The sequence below is a fragment of the Tasmannia lanceolata genome, unplaced genomic scaffold (assembly GCF_043159265.1).
Source record: "Tasmannia lanceolata isolate RefF3 unplaced genomic scaffold, GAP_Taslan_0.1 ptg000013l, whole genome shotgun sequence".
Lineage (NCBI taxonomy): Eukaryota > Viridiplantae > Streptophyta > Magnoliopsida > Canellales > Winteraceae > Tasmannia > Tasmannia lanceolata.
Window position 1 is genome coordinate 45,193,982 of NW_027518690.1, and position 23,099 is coordinate 45,217,080.

A 23,099-nucleotide genomic window follows, 5' to 3' on the forward strand; every position below is an offset into this window, starting at 1 on the left:
GATAATGCACCATTCAATTTGTTTTACACTATGTTCAAGGCTATTGATATTGCCACTACCCTGTTTTAGTGATAGTGACTGGCATTTTTATATGGTGTGTGGTATATAGACAAGTATTTTTCAAAAAGTATTGTACGACCCGCTTTTCGTAGGACTATCCGAAATGTTCATTTGTTGGGCCACAATGTAAATAGGTTATGCCCCAAAATCATTTCCATAAGATGATCGTAATCCTCCGATCAACTACATTATGGAAACCTTAAAGATTGGACGGTTAGGATCATCCTAGGAAAATGATTTTTGGGGCACAACTTATTTACGGTGTGACCCAACAAATGAACGGTTTGGATAATCCTACGAAAAGTGGGCCGTACAGTACTTTCTGAAAAATACTGGACTATACAGCCACACATTATTGTCTCAAATCTCAATTAGGAGTACCAATTTAGGGATTTACTAGCGTCCATCGCAAAAGGCATTTCTCAGTTGGTCTGCCTCATGTCAGACCAGCCACACAGTTAACGCAGGCAAAAGTTGTTGTCTCCCTTGCGTGGCTGGTCTGACATGTGACAGACTAGCTGCAAAATCCCTTTTGCGATGGACCCTAGCAATGGCCGCTAATTTAACTACCACTTTAGACCCTCTTTGAATTGCAGGAAAACGTTCTCTGCAGAAAATTTTTTATTAAAAAAATTCTTGTTTCCACGATTTAAAGGGGAATGATACGGTTATAGCTTATTTAGAGGGAGACAAATCATAATAGTGGTTGATATTTCAATTCCCTTGTTTTGTTTAGGGGTGCCAAACTGCCAATGGGCTGTATCCACAAGCTCATCAAAATCAAAAAATTTCCTGCAATCAGATCGGATCCCAGTTGGGGCTATTCATCTTTTGGCTAAACCCGTGATGAAGTCAGGCCCATTGAAATAATTTGAATTGTTTTTATTGGTTAGAAAATTCTTAAGTAGGGGTAGTTGAAGATACCAAAATAGTAGGATGGAGATATCAGCTCCTCCTTTAGAATAGGTTTCTTTTAGAACTTAAAAAAAGGTTGCATCTCTGTTAACCAGGCAGTTTTAATAAGTGTGAGTATGGTTCTGGTGTCATTGGAAGCAATCACATCACAGGACCAAATATGTGTTTCTACTAAAAGAAGAGGTACACATTAATGAAGCACATTTCTTTCGGTGTATACATAAATTGATGCATGATATACCATTCGCAGGCAGTGTCTGCAGAATGAAACATGTAGATCTCAAAGTCAGTGTAGGAGTATCATATCACCAGGTCATAAGAAGTGGGCCTCTCCTGATTTTAGCATTTAAGCGAGTGACGCGATCAACAGGGCTTCTTTGTCACCACTCACCAAGGATCAAGGACTACAATTACAAGGATTGCTTCCCTGTATGAGTTTCCCATAGATCATTGCCCATCTATTTATAACCCACCCAGCATGTTTGAAACAGGGGATTTACCTCTTTGGCTTTCACAGCCTTGCTTCTGATATCACCACCATTTACTCATTCGATTGTTGTGTATTTGCACCTTTCAATTTCTCCAGCTGTTTTCGGAGATAAGCCTGCTTTAGTTTCTCCCTATGCGCCGCCACCTGTGCTTGCCTACGCAACTTGAGGACAGATGTCTTCTCCCTTGCTTGGTTTGCCTCTTCATGAACTTCCCTGAACAAAAACACCCAAAAAAATAAATCAGAAGGGAATTAAATTGCAGATTGCAAGATGACAACCTTAACCATGTGAATCCATAAAATGTACCCATATGAGAGAAGGGGAACAACATCCCGGTAGTTTGATTTAAAAACTCAGACTCAGACGAAAACCTGGTCTGCTCAGGCCAGTCAATAATTAACAGAGTCAATTAATTTCTCATTAACTCGGATGAGTCAAAGGAGTTTTTTATTACACGACAGTGTAAAACTTGGACTCGGAGAGAGGCTAAGGTAAAACCAAGTTGACTCAGGTGAGCCGATAATAGAATTGGGGAGCTTTTAAACACTGATAGAAACACAAGCTGCTCCGTTTTTTTAGAGTATTTCTACAAAAGTTCAATAGATCTTCAAGGAATTGTGTGGTAGTAAAGAGATGTTACTACATAGCACATAATAGGAGCTTTCCCTCGCCTTCCTCTACAGTCTTCTATATATGAGCAACATTAAAATTATCATACTTCCATATCACTGACTCGGTCGCAATTCCATATCACTGACTCGGTCGCAACTCACCCGAGTGGGTGCTCCGTCGGTGGTTTTGGACATTGCAACAGAGAATATGCAGCATTGTTTTGTGTTCTAGAATTTTGAGTAGGGAGTAAAGAATTTTTGGTGGGGAGTAAAGAAATATGTACTACATAGCACCTAATAGGAGCTTGAAAGAAATGTGTGGGGAGTAAAGAAATCTGTACTACATAGCACCTAATAGGAGCTTTCCCCACTCCTTCCTCTACAGTCTTCTATATATGAGCAGCATTTACATTATCATACTCTCCATATCACCGACTCGGTCACAACTCGCCCGAGTGGGCACCCGTGTCAGTGGTGTTGGACATTGCAGCAGAGAATATGCAGCATTATTTTGTGTTTTAGATATTTCTATATTTCTTTTCAAATTGGTGAAAACAAATGTTGGGCTCAGGAAGGATTGAACCCAGGATAGAAAAAGCGTGATCTTCATTATATTATACATTTAGTGTCACATGGCTCATACGTCATACCTCACTATGCGCTTATGTTCATTATTGTCCATTGTAATGCTTGTCCGTCCAGGTCCCACTGGTATTGTGTTAAGCAATGCCTCATCAGTATCATCGTCATTGTTTTCCAGAGACACTCCAGGAGAAGCGTTTTGGTCTTTGGGCTGTTCAGAGTCACCCTGAATGAGATTCTTGTGGAAAAAATCAACGCAGTATTTCTCCTTCTCTTCCTCATCGGGGAGCTCTCCACTTGCAAGCTTATCATATAACTCAGCCTTCTTCTCTAAAGCCGCATAGCTAGCTGAACCATCCTTTACTGCTTTTAGCTCGAGTTTGTCCCTGGATTGCCACCAACAGTCCACGTTAACTGAGTCATTATCAATTCAGAAATTAGAGCTAAAGATCAGGATTCAACTAAGTGTTAGGAGGTAGACAGTTACAACTAAATTACAGATGCACGAAAATTGTATAGCAGAAATAATCTTTCATTGGCATTACTCAAAATAAAGGTATAGAAGTTGCTAAAAGCTTATACATGAAGGGAAACATTTGGAAATAAACTCCTCTATTTTTCTTAATTTTATGCTGTTACTATTATCTCATTTGGACTAGTCATTAGTCTGTACTCAATTTATTACTATTATTTTGTTACTATTTCTCTTAATTTTATTTTGTTAATTTGTCATTGAGCTCCTAAAATCCTGGTAGTTATTCGCGAGCCTCTGGGTTTGCACCAATCTCTATGCCCTGGACTTCAAAAGGTCGCTTCTTATGGAGAGCATCTATGCTAGCAACGATTTGGATCCTATGGAAGGAGAGAGATGCAAGGCTTTTCAAGAATCGCTCAAGAAGCCCTCTATTTTCAGTCACTAATACCATTCCCCTCGTCATATCTTGGGTGAGGATTCTCCCTTCAAATTGTATTATAGCCTATGATTTGGCCGACACTTTGAATTTATTGCTGGCACCCGTGTCCACACGTGTCGACACTCCTTTAGACACTTTTAAGTGTACTGCTAGAAGTGTCAGTAACTTTATATGTATGTACGTGTATGAGTGTGCCATTATTTCTAGATTTTTAGGGGTTTCCATGTCAGATACCTCGTATGAGTTTCGAAACTCGGCACATGAATCTATGTCCACACATCATGATTCTATGTACTTTCTATTTTAGCCGTGTCCCCGTTTCTAAATTTTAGGAGTTTGCCGTGTCCAACACTCAGTGTCGACACGCGACACCTGTGTCCACAAATCATAGATTCCAGCTCCGATCTCAATAGATGCTGGAAGGAGATCTGTTACACTTCAGAGAGGGAGGAGTTGCTTTCTCCTATTTGGTCGCTGCTCCTGGGTGGCTCAATTTAAATTTTGATGGGTCTAGCTTTGGCAATCTAGGGCCGGCTGGGGTAGGAGGTCATTTGAGGGATGAGGGAGGTGTGACCATATGGGTTTACTTTGGCCCAATTGGGACCAAGGACTCCAATGAGGCCGAAGTAAGAGCGGTGCTTGAGGGCATCCGGATCGCTGAAGATAGCATTTTTGACAGACTAATAGTTCATGGAGATTCCCTTAATACCATCAAGATGTATTGATGGGAGCAGACGAGATTCGAGATCGATTAGAAGGTCACCTTGTCTGTTTTCATCATGTTCGTCGATCGGAGAATAGAGAGGCAATGTTGGGCATGATCAGTTTAGAAGGTTGCTACTTTGATAGGTTGTTGCTATTAATTAAGAGAATAACATTATTAGGTAGCTAGTATGATCGATTGTTGCTATTAATTAGGAGTGATCTTATTTTTGAAGTCAAAGATGTGAAAGATCTTTCCTCTGCGGTAGGATTGTTTTCTATTTTATTGGTAGATAGAACGCTTGATTGTAATTGGAAGAGGATTATTGAATGAAGAAATCATCTTAGAATTTGTGTCAGTTTGCACAAAGAAGGACTGATCCTTCCCTCTAAGAAGATAAAATCTATTAAGAACCGATTTGGGTTTATAACAGATTATGTAAGGAAGAATTTAAAGATCCGTATTACTTTAGGAAATAGCAAGCGTTCTATATCACCGTTATCAACCTTTCATAGTTCACAACATTAACAAAATCAACAAAATATAGGTCATCAAGAGAGCAGAAAGACAACACATTGCAATTTTTAAACCCTCTGATGCGTACCTAGATGGGTTTAGCAATATAGAAATTGGCTTTTGATATTAGTGTGATTGTTGGCAATATTTTTAGTAGTTACCTATATTCAGTAGGAGATAGAGATTTGATAGATTCTTAACATATTGGCTACTCTTAGAATAATAAGCTATTATTTAAGAGAAAAGTGTTCCTGCGCTGCAGCGGGGGGAGCTTCCCTGCGCTTTAGTGGCTTATAAAGCCTCCTATTGGTTCGTATATCGTGTCCACCTTTGCGGGTTCACAAAAAGTGACGAATGGGAGGCTTTATAAGCCACTAAAGCGCGGGAACACTTTACTCATTATTTAATTAGAAAGTAGATTTGGGTAGGAGTCGTTCTCTTCTTATTATGTAGGAAAGTTGATTCTGGGATATAAAGAAGTTGTAATCTTCTATTTCATCAATTAAGAAAATATCCTAGAAATTGTGTGTTTCTGCACAAAGGAGGATTGATACTTCCCTCGAAGTGGATCAAGAGGCCGATCTTCCCTCTAAGAAGATCAATCTCGTTGCGAACCGAATCGGGTTCGTCACACCCTCATAAAGGAAAAGAAAGAAAAAGAAAAGAAAAAAACCACATAGACAATTGAATTGCAAGAAACGTAAGCAAGAAAAGAGAGAAGAGGAAGAAACCAAATACCTGTTAGCGCGGGCATCAACACCAGAATTCTTCTGAGAGAAGACATTATGGGGCACGATCTTCTTCTTGGCACGGTGATATTCAACATCGGGAGCCAAATCCTTGGCCTTCTTGGCCTCTTCTTGGGTTTTATAAAGCTGAGCTTTGAGTTCCAATATAGAAGAAGCTCCAACACCTTCGATCGCCTTATGCTTCTTCGGCATTACAGATGACTCAGTCAGCCATCCCATCGATTCCACCCTCTGCTTTTTCGCCTCTTCCACCATCTTGATTGAAAAAATTGAAAAAATAAATAGGGTTTTAGAGTTTCTTCTCTGTTTTTAGGGTATCTTCTCTTTGTTTTCAAAAGGAAATTGGAATTGCCCTATGTTGGAATCGTGGTCCAAATGTCCAATTATACGCACAAGATACCTAATTTCTGCAGTTATGTCTTCAATCATCCACAGACCTCTAATTTTATTTGAGGCCCAAGCCAACACGTTTGTGGGACCGACAGAAGATATACCTCTTGTGGGACCGACAGAAGATATACCCCCTTATACATCCTACCGGAAGGCCTTAAAATAATGGACCCCTCACTAAAATGGCCAGTACATGTGACTATATGACTTGATGCCTGAGTGAAAGGGGGTGATTAGAACGAGACGGTGGAATTTGCAGAACGAAAAATAATTCCAGGGCTGGGTTAATTTATATAGGATGCAACGAGTTTAACTCGGGACCCGAGAAACCCCTGTTTTTTTTCAACCCGAACCCGCCCTGACCCGATTTCCAACCCGACCGAGGAACCTTTTTCCAACCTGAACGCAACTGACCTGAGCTCAACCTGACCCAACCCGAGTTTTAAAGCCTACAAAAAATAAATTTCATAAAAATTATCTGGTTCCACTCGGGTCGGGTTGCCCGACGGGCAGAGCCACATGTAGCATGAGGCTGTTGAGTTGGGCCAAACTCCTTAATAGCCCAGTCCCCTGTAAAATTTGAAGCCTACCCCCGTTATGTATAAGCCTGCCCCCGTTATGTATAAATTCTGGCTCCGCCTCTTAGCCAAACCGTCAACCTGAATATGACCCTGACCCAAGCTTTTTTCGGGTTGAACTCAACCCAAATTGCACCCCTAATTACAATTGTAGGGAAATTTTTTTCCATGGAAAATGGATTTTTGAGCGTTAGGTTTTTTAACTGGAATTTTTTTCCAAACCCCACTAGACCCCAAGGATTTTTTCCCCATAATTGAAACGATGGTTACTGATATTGGCACTACCATGTTTTAATACTTGCACGAGCTCAGCTTGTCCTTTCTTTTTTAATTGGCTTTTGAGATCTTTTTAGGGAACTATAATAATTTTTTACGGCTCTTTAAATAATAAAAGACAAGATGACTTAGTTCAATTATCAAAACATGGTTGTGGTGATACCATTTCCCAAAACGACCCATGGTGTCGTCCGATCCGTTGATCTTGTTGGACCCACCTACAACGGTCTCACTGCAGTTGAATGACTGTAGGCACTTCATCAAAGGTGATAAGGAAAGATCTTTTGAATTTTTGCTTAATTGCAGATTGTTTGCACCCTATCTATGAGAGGGCCTTAAAAATGAATGGTTTGGATTACCCAAATAATGTGGCCCCCATTGTATTTTAAGCTAGTGTGTAGATAACTTATCTACACATGTGTAGAAACCGTTCTCTCATTTAGTAATCAAGATTATTGATTTCATAGGACACCATCAGGTGACGTTGTGGATCCTGGTTCCATGCTGAATTTACTATGTAAAGAAATAACTATGTAATCAAGGATTAGTTATCCTGGATAAGATAAGTTGCGAAGTTTTTTATTAATTCGTGAATAACCCAGTTCCAGAAAATCAAAACTAGTTAACACATGTATATGGTTATCAAAGGGGTCATTGGGTCAAGGTTTAGAAGGATAAATCCAAGACTAAATTGAGTTTAGCAAATCTTCCAACTGAACAGCTGAACACAAGCTCATCTGCATAGTTGCAGACAGTAATATAAGAGCCATCAAGTAGAAGAATCAGCCCATGCTACCATTCAAATTAACCCAAGCTAATGCTGATGGGTTAGTTTCAGGGACAAGGATAGCCAAATGAGTGAAATCGGCCGCTAGAGAATTTGAAGTAAATTAACACAGATTGTTAGGCCTGAGTTCAATCTCCATGCTTCGGAAGCCTGGTCATAATACTTATTTGTAAGAAAAAAAAACACATCCACCAAACCATTGAAGCCACATCTCTAGAGAGTTTTTGGCTTCAATTAAAACTAAGAGCGGTAATCTCAATGGTACAACACCTGATTCAGGAACAAAAGCAAAAAGCATAATGGGTCAGTGGCGTTTCTTCCCGGTCACAACTTCCCAAGCTTGTAATATGTGATTCACGATTTCTTGTACACCCAACCCATGCTTCACCTGGAAACACCATGCCACAAAAATTCACATCAGACACGTGATTGAAACTTAAAGACCTGAAAAATTCATCATTAGACGACAAATTAAGAAGGCTGGAAGATTGATGTATCAACGTCGGAAAAGTGTATATTTTCTTCTATTTGGGAAAATAAACCATAATAACAAACAGGCCTTCAAGAAACTCAAACCCAACGCTGCGGAATGACTAGCATGTTCATGAGATAACATCAGTTTAACTGACTCAATAAATTTTTTTTTTTTTTGGAAATAGACAACTTTATTAAAATGAACTAACAGACTCAATCTTCAATAGGTTAGCTACTCAATAAAACCTGAGCAAAGACAAAAGGCCCTCCATCCCGCATCCGAAGAGCATCACGCTCCATAACTGCCAAATCGGCCCCAACTGCTGGTGCAAGGTCAGTCTTGTTGATTACCTGAGGTTCAAATTTATAATTCAGATATATCAGAGAACCATGTAGTTCAGATGACTCTATGATGCAAAGATGCGACATATACAAATATAGCATCAAACATAAACATGCAAGATGAGAAGCCAGAGTAAGAGGTAGGGTGGTGAGATTCTCTTACAAGGAGGTCTGCTTGGGTGATTCCCGGGCCACCTTTTCGAGGTATCTTATCGCCACCAGAAACATCAATAATGTAGATGATATAGTCTGCCAACTCCCTGCTAAAGTTAGCAGCTAAATTATCTGCATGCATGAGTTTAAAAATGTCTTAACTTCTTGATCCTTTGTGTTCTTCAGCTATGCGAACTACTCATGGATAGTCTTGTCATCTTAATTTTTCTTTTCTAGAGCAAGTTTAAGGATATAATGTTCCTAGGCCAAGAAGACTATGACCCATAAGTCCAAAACTGCAATCATTATGCAACTCCAAAGAGTGGGCAGGCTTGAAATTAAGTTCTTGAATATGACACCTCTCTTATTAAATTATTGAACCTTCAAAAGAGGAAAAAACTTCCCTAGAAGACTAGGTAAGTAATTTACAGCACCTGAAATAGTTGATAATCACAAAATTCAATGTCCAGGAACAGCTCAGAGAGAGAGTGTGTGAAGTTTCAAAAAAACTAGCCTTTCTGTTTAAAAATTTGCCAAATCCACCATTGACTTGTCAAGTTTTTCAACACAGTTGGAAAATTCGCGACCTTTTGAAAACCAACCATTTCCAACCAATTCCAACTTGAGTGTGAGTTTTACAAAATCAGAAAATATCAATATAAGCATAATATTCAATGTTAAAAGTGTTAGAGAGAGAGAGAGAGAGCATTAAGTTTCTACAAAAACCAGCCCTTCCGTTTAAAAAATTGCCAAGTTTTTCAACACAGGTGGAAAATTCGTGACCTTTTGAAAAAAACTAGCCCTTCCGTTTAAAGATTTGCCAAATCCACCATCAACTTGCCAAGCTTTTCACCACAGTTGGAAAATTCGCAACCCTTTGAAAAACAATCATTTCCAGCCAATTCCAAGTTGAGACTGAGCTTTACAAAATCAGGAAATATCATTATAAGCACAATATTCAATGCTAACAGTGTTTGTCAAGGAGAAAAGATACTGTTTTCACGAGGTTGAAACCCATGACCATGGCCAATTTGACCAGATTTCAACCTCTACCAAGTAAACTTAGCCAATCATCTTTCATATCTAGCTCATTGCACCAGACTGCCCACTTACCAATTTCTATATATCACACAAGACTAAAATACCAAAAAAAAAAAAAAAACAGCAAATACCTCCTCCAGATTCACATAGAAGTATGTCTGCTTTGTATAAGTTGGACAGCTCCTCAAGAGGGCCCAGATTAATACTGATATCTTCACGGATTGCAGCATGCGGACAGCCTCCTGTTTCAACGGCACGGATCCTTTCTTCTGGAAGTGCCCCATGCTTCACCAAGAATTCTCCATCCTCTTTTGTGAATATATCGTTAGTCACCTGAAATGAGTTATGGAGATCATATAATAAACAGAAAATCCTCGATGATTAGGGGACCAATGTTGATGTAGTTGAAGAACACAGCTGCAGGCCCTCCAACACTAACTATTGATAAAAATAATTCTTCTTTGATCTAAAACTAAAATTTGACTAAAAACAGAATAAATATAATGGATACTGATAGCTAGTGTGAGGAAGTGCATGCAAAAATCATTGCTCGAAGATTGTCTACTAGTTATGCAATATGCACACTTAGGAGACAATGATGGTCTACTTGAAGATTCGAAGTCTCCATAAAAATCCTGAGTACATTTACCGAGAATAGTTAGAATATGAAACTCAATTCAACATAATGTTATGTCAATATGTTGGCTTTGATACTTCTAAGCTGAGAGAATTGGGCCCAACATCACTCATGCCATCCTATATTTCAAGCTTGTCATCTGCATATAGGAGCCAAAGTGTAGGTAGAAAACCACATATCAACCAACTGTAACAATTTTGGTTCCTAGGAACTCTTTGCCTTCTCAGCCTGGGGTGTCTACCTATGTATACATAACAAAAAACCTATTAGAAGAAACGAAAAACATACAGAAAGGAATATTATTCCCTATTGCCAATGATGGTCTAAAAATGCCCCCTCTAGTCAAATAGTCGGTCATATCATTGGCACCTCTTACAATTTGAAAGAAACAAAAATAAAAAATTCCACATAAATATCAAATTTCATTGATAATGTGTGTCTCAAATAGCCCAAGGTATGTGATGAAGCCAAGCAATAGCCATTTAAGAATCACCTTCCAACCAAAGTCTTCATCCTAAGCTACTGCTAAAAATCCTAACACCTATAAGTAGTACTCTTGCTTCGGCTTCATTAGAATCTTAAAAATATTTGGAGGGATGAGAGACCCTTCTCAGCATTTTATTTATGCACTAGGCTGGATTTAGATAATCTCTCTCCACTTTTGATAGAGATTCTTGCCAGAAATGGAAGATATTGATGCCAAAAACACCCACTTCATGTTTTTCACAGGACAATTCTTACACTGATATTTATCTATTTATCTCAGGATTTGTATTTTGTCTAAAACATGTTCAATTCAAATACTAGTATACTTTTCACAAAGGATTCATTTATTATCAACATATCAATTTGTTAACTTACGAACTTCTCCAAAAGCTCAAGCTGTTGGAGAAAGGCGTTATTTATCTTTTATACTTTAACACTCCCCCGCACGTGTAGCCAACTTGGCAAACACGTGGCACATGTGGTCCCACTTTGGGCCGACCATCGCATGTGGATTTTTGCTATCCGGGAGGTTTGAACTCGAGACCTTTGGCTCTGATACCATGTTAACTTACCAACTTCTCCAAAAGCTTAAGCTGTTGGAGAAAGGCGTTATTTATCTTTTATACTTTAACACAATTATTCTGTACTAAGTTTATCATTGTCAACGCTTGTGTGCATTTTTTTTCATGCACTTGTAAATTAATGACATTAGAAATAATTTAGCAGTAAGTCAGAATGTCATGTTACCAGCAAGGGTGTTCCATTTGAAAAACTCTAGTAATTCATAACTGAAGCCACCTAATCACTTCTTTCATATAATGGCAATAAAATGTTCAAATTTTCCCAAGGCACTCGACATACATAGTTAAAACCAAACTGCTCAAAAAAAGTCACTAAAGCATGAAACATGTCTCATTAAAACATACACCTTCACAGAAAATAAATGCAACCTTTTGAACAATTATAAAGACAGTCACAGAGAAATCCAAGGGGTCATGTATTTCTACAATGTTTAGTAGATGATACCATACCGCAGCAAGACTGTATTTGTCACGCAAGAATTGGCAGAGGGCCAACATTAAAGCTGTTTTCCTGAACAATATTAATGATACCAAATTAGTATGTATGCACTAAGTCTATAGCATGCCAAAGACACCTAAATGTTCTAGATACCAGAATGAAATGTTTTCAAGTAAAACTGGGTGTGCTAGTAACTTAGAAAAAACAATATACCCGATTCTTAGCTGGATAACGAATATAAACTATTGAACTAATTTGACCAAAGATGCTAGAAGTGATATACAAAAATGCCTAAAGAACTAAGAAAAACAAACCAGAAGTAGACATAACTGACTCCAGTAACTAAGGATTATATAAAGACATTGAAATTACACTTAGAAAATTTTGGGTGGATATAAGAATATCCAAAAACTAAAAGCCACCACAACTATTGACCAAGGGATACTGGCAGAAAACATAGGAATTTTACTGTGTTGGTGTGGCACTGCAAGCCACATCCCTTGTATATGCACCCTTAATCACAGCTGTGCCCTGTGCCTAAAATTGTACAAAGTGCATTAAGGTCAAGGATCAGCTTATAATTCACACCATTTCAAAAAAAAAAGAAAAGATCAGCTGATAATTCACTCATTATAAAGTTGTAAAGTGTCCATTTGCAACTAATTGAAAAATTCACTCCGTTTTTGGGGTTTCAGCATTCAGATTTTTCCATTTTAATTGACTTCCAAAAAAGCTGCACCCGGAAAAAACATGATTAAAATGCTAGGTATACCCATAACTTCAAAAAACAAAGAACTTCCCATCTACCAATCTTTTCATGGATTTAATAACACAAACATCCACCGATTGAAAATCATATACTGAAATAGAAAGAAAAAGATTGAAGATGCTATGCATAGAAAGACATAATAACTGTTGGGGGTTCCAAACAAAAGCAAGATCCCACATCGGAAAGAATGAGTGGATGTGGATGGGTTTATAAGGGAATGGGCACCCTCCCTCTAACGCCTAGATTTTAGGGGTGAGTTCTACCTGATTAAAATCCCTACAAAATGGTATCAGAGCTCAGGGTGTGGCAACCCCGATTTCCCTCCGAGGCCGGAAATGTCCCTCGGGGAAGATCTTGGAAACCCCGGTGCAGTATCTCGTGGTTCCCACGTTGCCACCGCGTAGAGGGGCGAGATTGTCCACGTTGCTTCCGCATGGAGGGGGAGATTGTTGGGGGTTCCACCCAAAAGGAAGAACCCGCATCGGAAAGAATGAGCGGATGTGATGGATTATAATGGAATGGGCACCCTCCCTCTACCAGCTAGCTTTTAGGGGTGAGCTCTACCCGATTAAAGTCCCTACAATAACAATGCTAGACAAGCCAACGATTGGCAATAAAAATATTGAACTATGATCTACCAATTTTATGTATGAACTTCTCCAGATTTTATAAGCCATCAAACATTGATACACTTGCAAGAAAATTAAAATAAATCTAAGACAAAGTAATAAATGATCAAACACCAGTTGCACCAATAAAGGTAACTCAATAAAATTGAGAATGCCATAAATCAAAATCCGTATAAATTTAAATTTGATAATAAAAACTCGGGACAAAAAAATATTAGTAAATTAAGGGAAAAAAATACTATGTAAAGCCATAAGAGAATAGGTAAACCACCTACAACTAAATAAAAAATTAAAATTTCCACCAACCAATCTTTTTCATATAAGATACCAAACAAACAAGAAACTTCATGCCAAACATTCTAAACTAAAGCACTAGGGCATAAAGATTTAAAAGTCACATCTGTATTCACTGTGTGTCAACCCAAGAAGAAGAAAATGTCAACACAAAACATAAAAAGAAAAGAAAAAAAAAATTGTAAATAATACAATAACCATTCAATGAATTTAAAAACAAAATACCCACAAACTAAAAACCAATAAATAGCATACCCAGTTCCAACAGGGCCACCAATTCCAATTGTAAAAGCTCGTTCATTGAAATCCCTAGTTTGAATTGGAGGTGCCCTTCTGGTAAAATACCCAGGAGAGTATATGGGTTCATGTGAATGGGGAGCCAAACCATCGTGAGAATGATAAACCTTTCCATCAGGGCCCACCCATGTTGATGTTCCATGAGACTCCCTAGCAAGAAAATGGTTGAGAAAAAATAAATAAACCCAGGAATAATTAATAGGAAAGGATTTTTCAAAGAGTACATTTGATTGAGGCCTAAAAAAAATTCCAACACAAGCATATAAGACTGATAGGGATTACTCATGGGGATGGTGGTGGTGGTGATCATGACTATGGTCATGATGATGATCTTCGGAGGCCATTGATGGGCTTCAGACTTGCTATTTTATTGAGCAGGTGGGTGTGAGGAAGCAACGGGATCGTTGCTTTGATGATGAGGGCTACGAAAGTGCTGCTGTAAAATGGCAGGAATGCCCCCTAAAACGGACCTCGGTCGGGTAGGGTCGGGAAATCAGTGCTGAACAGGTGGTCGGGTTGGGCTCGGTCGACCCGACCCGACCACCTGTTCAACACTGATTTCATCGCGTCGGGTCGAGAACCAACCACCGGGATTTCGGCTTGGGTTGGCATTTCGGAACCCAATGTGGCTAAACTGGACCCGATTTGGAGAAAAGAAAAGAAAAGGATATACAGATCGGGTTAGGGTTAAGAGATTTAGAAGCGGGTTGTATTAGGGTTGACCATCCTCAACCTTAGTGTCAAGTTGGATCAAATTTGGGTTGAGGGAATGCTATCTCAAGTTGGACTAGGGTTGGCCTAAACCCGGCCTGAGTTGCACCCCTACTTCGAAGGGTTAGGATTTAGGGTTCATAGGAAATCGCCAAATGCTGGCATCTGGCTATCCAGATAGCACGATCTCATACCACACTTTCTTTCCACACGGCCAAAAATTAAATCCCCAAGGCCCTGTTTGGTTGCCACAGAAACAGCGCTTGCCTAGAAAAGGAAAGTAAAATGATAGTCATTTTCCATTTTGCAGAGATGTTTGGCTGCAGGGGTTGGGCCTCTAGTTTAATCCCAGCTTACCTACCCAAAAAAGAGAGATGTTTGGATGTCATTCACTACTTTCCTTGTATTCAGGGAATATTTCAAATAGGTTTTATATGATGTGTGCTTATGAAGTTGAGTACTTTTTTCTCTTTTTTTGATGACGTAGGGTGTCTCCACCCCACTTTGTAGAGTGGGACTAATTCCCTCCATATGCGTGCAATCACCCGTAAACTACGTGCATCGGGTAAGCCCAAGGAGATTCGAACTCTCGTCTCTAGTGAGCATACCCAAGACTTTAAGCCAAAGAGCCACACCTGTACGGAAAAAAAATTGAGTATTTATCTTGGAAAATACGGTGGGGTCCATTTGTTAGGATGATCCAAACCATTCATTTGATGGGCCGCCATTTAAATAGGATTTACCCCGTAAATCATCTTCATAGGATGATCCTACCCCCCACCATCTGCACACACGCGAACCTTTCTAAAAAGGGAGTGTACACTATTAAAACATGATCGGAGGGCCAGAATCATCCTATGGTTATGATTTAAGGGGTACAAGCTATTTAGGTTGTGGCCCATCAAAGGAACAGTGTGGATCATCTTAAGAAGTGGGCCCACTGTTCTCTCCGAAAAATACATTATATAAAGTCTAGACTAGGTCTGCAACAAGGTCGGGTTTTGCAAAACCCTAGCTGCCATTATCTTAGCCCTGGCCCGTCCTGACCCTGAGTCAGGGCCGAAAATCATCAACCCAATGCCTGCCCTACAGGGTTCAGCCCAACCCTTGCCCGCCCTGATTGGCCCTGATTGGGCCGGGCCGGGCTGGCCCTGCTTGGGTCGGACCGAGCAAGGCAATTTTACATGTTTTCAATCCGTTTTATTGTCAAAAATCAAAATACTTCTACACAATCTATTATTCTAATTGATATATGATTTTTGGTGATAAATACATAACCAAAACCCAATAGATGGAGAAATGAAAAACAGAAAGGCTCAAGGGTGGGCCGCGGGTAAAGTGTAAACAGGGTCGGGTTGGTCAGGGCGGGCCGGGGTAAAGTGTAAAGGGGGTCGGGTAGGGTCGAGTTGGGTCGGCCCGGGGTATCAACCCTGAACCCGACCCGACCCTGAGTCAGGGCCAAAAAACTGTACCCAAACCCACCCTCACGGTCAGATTTTCCAACCCTGACCCTGTTGGGGCTCAGGACGGGTCAGGGCTCACAGGGCCAAACTTGCACCCCTAGTCTAGACCATGATATGGTCTCTGCCCAAAACAAATTAGATGCAATATTGTTGGCTGTTATTGCGTCTTTCAATTTCAATGACCAAACGCGTCTGAGCATATACATCTTCTGGTCACGTTACATTTTGAATTTGCAAAAGAAAAAAGAAAAGAAATTAGAAAAGCAATATATGTGGTGGTGCTGATTTTATCAGTGAGAAGTGAATATAGCCAATGGGAAGATTCGAGAGTTGCAGAGAAAATTCATGGCCTTGAATTTTGCAGCTTCCACTTCTTTCCCAGCACCTTCTCTTAGAGCTCCGGTTTTTGTGTTTCCAAAGCACAAGGCTACGTTTAATAAGCCCATTTGTTCAGATAAGCATCACACTCCATGCAGAGCTGCTCAATCAGGAGGAGTTACAGAGGACCCTGATTTAACAGGTATGCTTTTGATCTGTTTAAAACTGGAAATAAAAGGAATCTGTTAAATATGCTATACTCCTAAAATCAGACTAATAAGCTACATGTTGAGGATGTGAGCTCATTAATGTTATTAAGATAATGTTTATGAGCTTTAAGTGTTCAGAGTTGTCGGTAATTAGGTATAGTCTCATATATTGCTTACAATTGTTCACATCACTCCAAGTCCTCTGAGTGAAAGCTGTTGTCCTTTGTTTACAGCTGAGGTTCACCCATGACCCAACATAAGCTCCAGGAGATGGGAGATTTTTCACTCATAAAACATGTCTAGCCATTAATATTCCATTTGTGCTGCCTCTTGTGTTCATCATTTGTCTTGACTCTGGGAAATATATGCTACCTTCATTCGATCTATCTCATTGAAGACCAGAGCATCAGCCATCGGGAATTTTCGTGTATTTAAATGCTGCCAATTTCTTGATTCCATCAAACCCCCATCATCAAATTGTTTCATGGTTGCAGAATATGGATGCCTTTGCCTCATTTTAACATAGCCCAAAATCCCATCCATGTTTCCATAGTTCCAAGTTAGAATAAAACGGCTGAAAGGAATTTAACCTTTTTGGCATTAAATTTCCTTCAGATAAATTTGAAGCTGGGCAACAAGACAAAGATATGAAATGGGAAGCAGATATGACCGAGAAATGGTTAGCGGGGAATGTGATGTGTGGCAAAAGATGTTTGGGCATAGAATCGAGTCCTTGTGAATGGGCACAGCCAGGTGCTCTTATTTTATGACAGTAGGGACGATTGCTTCCATTACTGACCATAAAGACCAGTGTTTAAAAACTCATTGACACGACAAGGAACTCGCTTGAGTCGACAAGGATTTCTTGGCCGCATTCCGAGATGCACTACATCCGCATTCCACGTTTTACCCTATAGAGTCAATAAAAATTCCTTTGACTCTCCCGAGTTATGACCATGCCAACTGCAGCTGGGCAACAAGACAGAGACTGGAAATGGGCTAGCAGATGGGACCAAGAAATGGTTAGCAGGAAACACAATTATATGGAAAAAAAAGAAGAGATTCATTTTTCAAATAAAAGAGAGAGGGAGAGAGATTAGGATCTGGAAGCTCCATGGAAAATGGGGCAGTGGAATGACAATGACTTTTATTTTTGCCTACTTGCTCTCTGGTGATAAACTAACAAAACCATGTATGAAAAAATTTGTCCATGTCCAAATAGCAGTCGATTTCGAGTAAACGCAGAAGAAGATAAAATTGACATATGCTCTTATCATTCCAGACAAAAGCATGCTGGAAAAGGAATGATCCCCATAGGCTGATATCCTTAATGTCTTACACATAAAGAACCTTCAAATTTATTCCATCTAGTGATTGTGATTAGAACGCTTTTTGATGTAGTATAATCATCAGTGCTCAGGGATTGAAGTAACAAATGCACGGAAGAAGTTCAGTTCTAATAGAAAATAGGACTTTACATGCTTTTCATAATCAGTTTTGTAAATTACATAAAAAACAACCAGTTGCATCAGATGATTTTGTTTCTTATGTTCGAAATCTTGCAAGTTGCAAGTGTTACCCTGCTTCTGCATGCTTAACTCATGCCTTTCATTTTCCTTTAAACATGGAATCCAATTTATATATGCATGTACTTTTACTTATTTATATCAAATTACCCCTCACGTTCTTAACTTGCTTAATTCAAAATGTGATTTATGCACTGACAACTTTGTTGATTTCTTAAAAGGGTCTTCTGCACGCACTCAGTTGGATCTCTTGGAACAACTGACATCTACCAGCTCTTCTGGTGGTGGTACGTTTGGCTTCTTTCTGTTACGAGTGTCCTTCATGCATCTCATTTTTTAACCATTTTGAACTTCAAATTGTTCTAATGCAGCTGACTGGACTTAATGACCAGGTTATGAGAGTGACTTGGACTCACTTAGGCCTACAATCCGTGATCAACTTTCTCAATTGGTTGGAGACAGAGATGATGATTTCAGCCTTCCATTAGGTAAAAAACTGCAAGCAAGCTGGAAGTCTTTAACCATTTCCCAAAAAAGAAACATCAAACGACAGGCTTACCTGAACAAAGTTTCTCGAAGGAACGATTCCCGTTTCTTTGCAACAATTGGTGCATTTGTTATTCTTCCACCACTTGTCATACTTGTTGTGGCTGTATTAACTGGTAATGTGCAGCTCCTTCCCTGACCTTAAATATTTAGTCAATGGCAACAATAATCTATTAGTTGTGTAAGTCAAAGCACAAAATTCCCTGGATATGGTGAATGGATATCCTTCTTCCATCATGTTACTGTACAGTGTACACAGTGTTGCATAAATAGAATTTTGTTGTGGGTGGCATCTATCTCTGGCAGAAAATGAATTATGGGTTCCAAATTCAACCCAAATGGGCAAAGGTTCCTTTAGGAGCTCTTCTTCTTTCATCACTGTTCTTCATTTTGCTACCTCCCCACATCACCGCAGCTGCAGGGATGTTAGAAAGTGTTATTTGAGCAGAGCATTTACACAGCTCTACATAAAGGATTTGCTCTGGTTCTACCTGCGAACTGCTTATTTCTTTTGGAGAACGACTGCATAGAAAGTCACTTTTACGTATTAGGCAATTTTTGGGTCATATTTTCGACCAACTATGTTAAATCAAGACTGTTGATCTTGTAAAACATCACGAGGCAAAACATGTGGTTTTGGTCTCATACAAAATAAACATCTCAGCGTAAGATAAGCGAAAAAAAATAAACCGTTTAGCTTTTCTTAGTGGAACCAAACTCTGTTCAATGGGTCAAGGTCATAGGATCATCTGATCAAGACAATGGCATTGGCTTTATAGTTGCCTCAGATCAACCGATATGATCACCCGAGCCCCCTTGCGCCCTCTACCATGAAATCATGGGCTTCATAGAATACAACTGTTTTTACATACAATTTAACCAAAGTTTTAGGAGAATAATCATGATCAGAGGCTTTTGCTTTGTTTTCTTTTTTCCCTCCTTTACTAGGACCTGGGATAATTAAGAAACCCCATCTCATTACACAAGCCTAATATTATATTGCAAACCAGCAAATGCCAATCCCCATACTTCATTATACAAAACTATTATACAAAAATATCCCATCTCATTCTCATTCGATACACCAATGCCTTTTCTGCTCCAAGAACTAATATTCTCATATCTGAATAAGAAACCCAAAAAGGGGTAAAATAAAAAAGTAAAGGCAAAATACCAAATTTCAGTTTGAAAAAATCCTAGTACCCATTGGTTCTCATCAAGGCATTGTCAACTCCTTTTGGCTGTTTCTTGGAGAACTTATTTGTTCTGTTGGCTTGATTTGCTCATCACCCAAAATCACTCCTTGCTTCTGCATATACTCCCACCTATCTTGGAAGAGGTAGAGGAAAGCAATGAGAGAAATTTCAGCAGAGAAGAGAATGCTCCAAAGCCTTACACTTTTTGAGGTCTTTGTATGATAGGCATGTAAACCAGTATAGATGTTGATGATTCCCAATATAGAAACTCCAGTTCCAAGTATCCAATGTACAAAATACCATATGCTCCTTCTTTTACTTCCTCTATAGAAAAAGAATAAATTTAAGAGGCACCCAAAGAGGCCCACAGTAGAGTCCAGTAGAAGAATCTTTATGAGAGCTAGGGAATGGCAAGTGACAAAGTAAAGGATGTACCTTTGAGGCCTGCAAAAACCAATCAAGGGTTGCAACCATATGATGGCATAAAGAGCCAACCCTATCCTTTGATGAGTATTATTGAAGGAATTATCAAAGTTTTTGATAGACATAACTGCTCCAGCAGTGGCAAGAAGAACTGAAGCTAGCTGTTAACCCAACAAAGATCCATTTCCACATTTCAGTACAATAGAAAAAGATAGTCTTGTCTTAAGTAGAGCATTATTGACATGAAAACCTGATTTGATTATCTATTCATAGAAAACCTATTTAAAGATCTTTTCTTCTCTTTCCATTTTCGGAGATTGCCGTTCTTGAACTCCAAGTATCCTTTATAATCTTAGTAATCATCTTTTAATGGTCAGAAAGTTAAGTGGGGATAATATTTCAGCAAACTGTAAACAAAATAAAATATTTCAAAAGTAGGACTCAATTTTTTTACCATTAAGACTTTTGTAAGCAAAATGAAATATTTCAAAAGTAGGACAACTTTTTTATCTTTTTATGACTTTTTTTACTATCATAAAAAATTGTCAAGGGAAAATGATCATGGGTTTGATCATGATTCATGAATATGAAGAGGGCAATTTGGGTCATCCATAAAATTTGAAGATGATGTTGTCATTTGGGTTGTGGAACAGAAGAGAGACAAGCTAAAATATTTCAAAAGTAGGACTGATTTTTTGTACCTTTAAGACCTTTGTAAGCAAAGTGAAATATTTCAAAAGTAGGACAGAACTTTTTACCTTTTTAAGACTTTTTTTACTTTCATAAAAAGTTGATAAGGGAAAATAATCATGGGTTTGATCATGATTCATGAATATAAAGAGGGCAATTTGGGTCATTCATAAAAATTTGAAGATAATGTTGTCATTTGGGTTGTGGAACGAAGAGAAACAAGCTCACCTGCAGAATAACATGGCTGTAGAACAGAACCTTAAGCCTTTTCCCACATTCCTCTCTATTGGACATTCTAATTATAAGGATCCCAACAGGCATTAAAAAACCTATTGAAGCCCATAGGAAAAAGCCATGGAGAGTAATTTGGAATGAGAGCTGAGGGCTGAGCTGTAAACATAAGAAAAAAATCAGAAAGATTTAAGTCCCTTGGACCCTGTCTGGATTCCAAGAAAAACTTTTATGATAGAAAAAATTTTCTTAGAATTTTTTTGTCTATAACTTAGAGGGGAATGATATGATTATGGCTAATTTAGAGGGATATTATCATAAATTGATGGTCCTTCTAAGTAAAAATTTATTTCCAGAAAATTCCTGTTTTCCAAACAGGGCATTAATTAATTAAAATAGCTAATTTATTAAGTTTAAGACATGATTACATAGAAAAATTCTCGTATCCTAAAAATTATGAAATGCACAGCAAAAAAGCATATTTCAGAGCACAAATTGGATATGAAAATTTGGAGATAGACTTGAAATTTATTAGTTTAAGCTGCTACATGAGATTCTAAACATAGAGAAATAAAATTTCTTTTTTATTTTCAATTGTAAGTCTGAAATAACAAATGAGACTCTGGAGATTGAGGCTTGGAATTATTGTCTTCACAAAAGACATTAGACTCTTGTCATTCAGAAAAGAAAAGCCCACAATTCTCTTCATATGTTTGAAAGAAAGAAAAAGTCTGGGATTGGTATTTTACTAAAATTGAAGGAACATTTGGTTTATGATAAATTAAATACCTTATGAACGATATGCTTGTTGCTTTTGTGGCTGCCAACTGGTTTCTCTGGTTCAGGAGATGATTCCACAAATGGAAGAATGGCAAGAATAACAAAAGTTGCAGAGATTATGAGAAAAATCAGCCTCCCAAACACTGACATTTCCCTGTCTGTGATAAAAACAGAGAAAGTCCAATCAGAGAACTACAGGAACTGCTCCTTTTATGCTGTTGCAGCTTTGAATTTCGAACTCTCAATTCCAATACAATGACCAAACTACTTTTTGCACCCCAATGTGTTCAAGCAATGTAAATAACAGGATACCCAGTTCCAGTATAATAAAAAACGATCTCTCATAAACGGATAAATTCAAAGAAATCTCTACCAAAATCTTAAGCTCTTCATCCTTTCCCAATCTACAAATAAACCCATTTGAATATCTTCAATAGAAAAACAGACCCATACTATATAAATCCTTCATATCCTCTTCTCTTAAAAGTGCATTTTCTTTATGTCTAAAGAAGACCGAATGAACATGTTTGTCAATAAAAGATGCTCATAAAAGCAAACTGTTTCTGTCTTGAATTAGTAAAAGTACTTTTGAATGGATTTTGATGAGTTTGGTGAGGGCGTTTGAATATAAAAGAATGTGGGGATTGGATTTTCAGCTGCTGTTTGCTTTTTCAGCTTTTTGGTTTGATAGTGGTGAAAGGATTTGTAGTGTTGCAGGCTTTAATGTACAGGCAGAAGGAACATTTGTGGGAATACGGATTTGAAAATAGTGAAAAGTGGAGATACAGTGGAGTTTTGGAGTATATCCTCTGCATTCCCATTACACAAATGGGAGTGCCACAATAAAAAAAGCACCCCTACATAAATACAAACAGTATGCACTACATGTATCATATGCTATTGGATTTATTTAAATGTATGTATATGGTACAATGTACTTCACTTGTGTCTCTTCTGTGAAAAGAACCAAAATTAAGGAAATTTCTTATTTCAGCGAACTTATGCCCGTTTGTTTTGGATTTTAAGAACCGATTGTTAGTCCAAAATTGACTACTGGGTAGGGAATTTAACCGGGTAGAACTCACCCCTAAATGCTAGCCGTTAAATGAGGGTGCCCATTCCGTTATAACCCATCCCCATCCATTTCACTTATCCAATGTGGGACTAATTTGCTTTTGCGTGGAACCCCAACAATCTCCCCCTCCACGTGGGAGCCCAACAATCCTCCACGTGGAAGCAACGTGGACAATCTCGCCCCTCCACGCGGTGGCAATGTGGGAACCATGAGATAC

General features: G+C 38.7%; 4 protein-coding genes across 5 annotated transcripts; 1 reads left to right on the top strand and 3 right to left on the bottom strand.

Annotated features, from left to right (window-relative positions):
* Positions 1-1,126: 1,126 nt before the first annotated feature.
* On the bottom strand, positions 1,127-5,978 carry LOC143890263 (uncharacterized protein At4g18257-like). Its single transcript, XM_077394871.1, has 3 exons — positions 5,531-5,978; positions 2,728-3,045; positions 1,127-1,679 (listed from the first exon to the last, which is right to left on the bottom strand). The coding sequence occupies exons 1-3, from the start codon at positions 5,794-5,796 to the stop codon at positions 1,517-1,519; spliced, it is 747 nt and encodes a 248-aa protein (XP_077250986.1). The 5' UTR covers positions 5,797-5,978; the 3' UTR covers positions 1,127-1,516.
* A 1,664-nt stretch (positions 5,979-7,642) lies between these two features.
* Positions 7,643-14,178, bottom strand: UREG (urease accessory protein G). The gene is made up of 7 exons (XM_077394869.1): positions 13,997-14,178; positions 13,673-13,864; positions 11,737-11,797; positions 9,714-9,915; positions 8,552-8,673; positions 8,293-8,397; positions 7,643-7,960 (listed from the first exon to the last, which is right to left on the bottom strand). Exons 1-7 carry the CDS (start codon positions 14,056-14,058, stop codon positions 7,877-7,879), a joined length of 828 nt encoding a protein of 275 aa, XP_077250984.1. The 5' UTR covers positions 14,059-14,178; the 3' UTR covers positions 7,643-7,876.
* A 1,941-nt stretch (positions 14,179-16,119) lies between these two features.
* LOC143890264 (myosin-G heavy chain-like protein) lies at positions 16,120-18,779 on the top strand. Of its 2 annotated transcripts, none has more exons than XM_077394873.1 (3): positions 16,120-16,408; positions 18,163-18,228; positions 18,313-18,450. In XM_077394873.1, the coding sequence occupies exons 1-3, from the start codon at positions 16,234-16,236 to the stop codon at positions 18,324-18,326; spliced, it is 255 nt and encodes an 84-aa protein (XP_077250988.1). In that variant the 5' UTR covers positions 16,120-16,233; the 3' UTR covers positions 18,327-18,450. The 2 variants fall into 2 exon arrangements, with proteins under 2 accessions (XP_077250988.1, XP_077250987.1); XM_077394872.1 differs by having other exon boundaries at positions 16,126-16,408; positions 18,334-18,779.
* A 722-nt stretch (positions 18,780-19,501) lies between these two features.
* Positions 19,502-22,474, bottom strand: LOC143890262 (cytochrome b561 domain-containing protein At2g30890-like). The gene is made up of 4 exons (XM_077394870.1): positions 21,817-22,474; positions 21,025-21,186; positions 20,119-20,267; positions 19,502-20,007 (listed from the first exon to the last, which is right to left on the bottom strand). Exons 1-4 carry the CDS (start codon positions 21,955-21,957, stop codon positions 19,704-19,706), a joined length of 756 nt encoding a protein of 251 aa, XP_077250985.1. The 5' UTR covers positions 21,958-22,474; the 3' UTR covers positions 19,502-19,703.
* Positions 22,475-23,099: the final 625 nt, after the last annotated feature.

Bases quoted from the DNA above. Each gene is read 5' to 3' on its own strand.
- UREG (XM_077394869.1), bottom strand. From the start codon at position 14,058: ATGGCCTCCGAAGATCATCATCATGACCATAGTCATGATCACCACCAC. The intron at 8,674-9,713 runs GTATTTGCTGTT...TCATGCATGCAG, and splicing joins TCTATGTGAATCTGGAGGAG to ATAATTTAGCTGCTAACTTT. The intron at 8,398-8,551 runs GTAAGAGAATCT...TTTGAACCTCAG, and splicing joins TCACCCAAGCAGACCTCCTT to GTAATCAACAAGACTGACCT.
- LOC143890263 (XM_077394871.1), bottom strand. From the start codon at position 5,796: ATGGTGGAAGAGGCGAAAAAGCAGAGGGTGGAATCGATGGGATGGCTG. The intron at 3,046-5,530 runs GTATTTGGTTTC...GTGGCAATCCAG, and splicing joins GTTGATGCCCGCGCTAACAG to GGACAAACTCGAGCTAAAAG. The intron at 1,680-2,727 runs GTATGACGTATG...GTTTTTGTTCAG, and splicing joins GAACATAAGCGCATAGTGAG to GGAAGTTCATGAAGAGGCAA.
- LOC143890262 (XM_077394870.1), bottom strand. From the start codon at position 21,957: ATGTCAGTGTTTGGGAGGCTGATTTTTCTCATAATCTCTGCAACTTTT. The intron at 21,187-21,816 runs GTATTTAATTTA...TTATGTTTACAG, and splicing joins ACAAGCATATCGTTCATAAG to CTCAGCCCTCAGCTCTCATT. The intron at 20,268-21,024 runs GTGAGCTTGTTT...TTGGGTTAACAG, and splicing joins ACAGCCATGTTATTCTGCAG to CTAGCTTCAGTTCTTCTTGC.
- LOC143890264 (XM_077394872.1), top strand. From the start codon at position 16,234: ATGGCCTTGAATTTTGCAGCTTCCACTTCTTTCCCAGCACCTTCTCTT. The intron at 16,409-18,162 runs GTATGCTTTTGA...ATTTCTTAAAAG, and splicing joins AGAGGACCCTGATTTAACAG to GGTCTTCTGCACGCACTCAG. The intron at 18,229-18,333 runs GTACGTTTGGCT...CTTAATGACCAG, and splicing joins TACCAGCTCTTCTGGTGGTG to GTTATGAGAGTGACTTGGAC.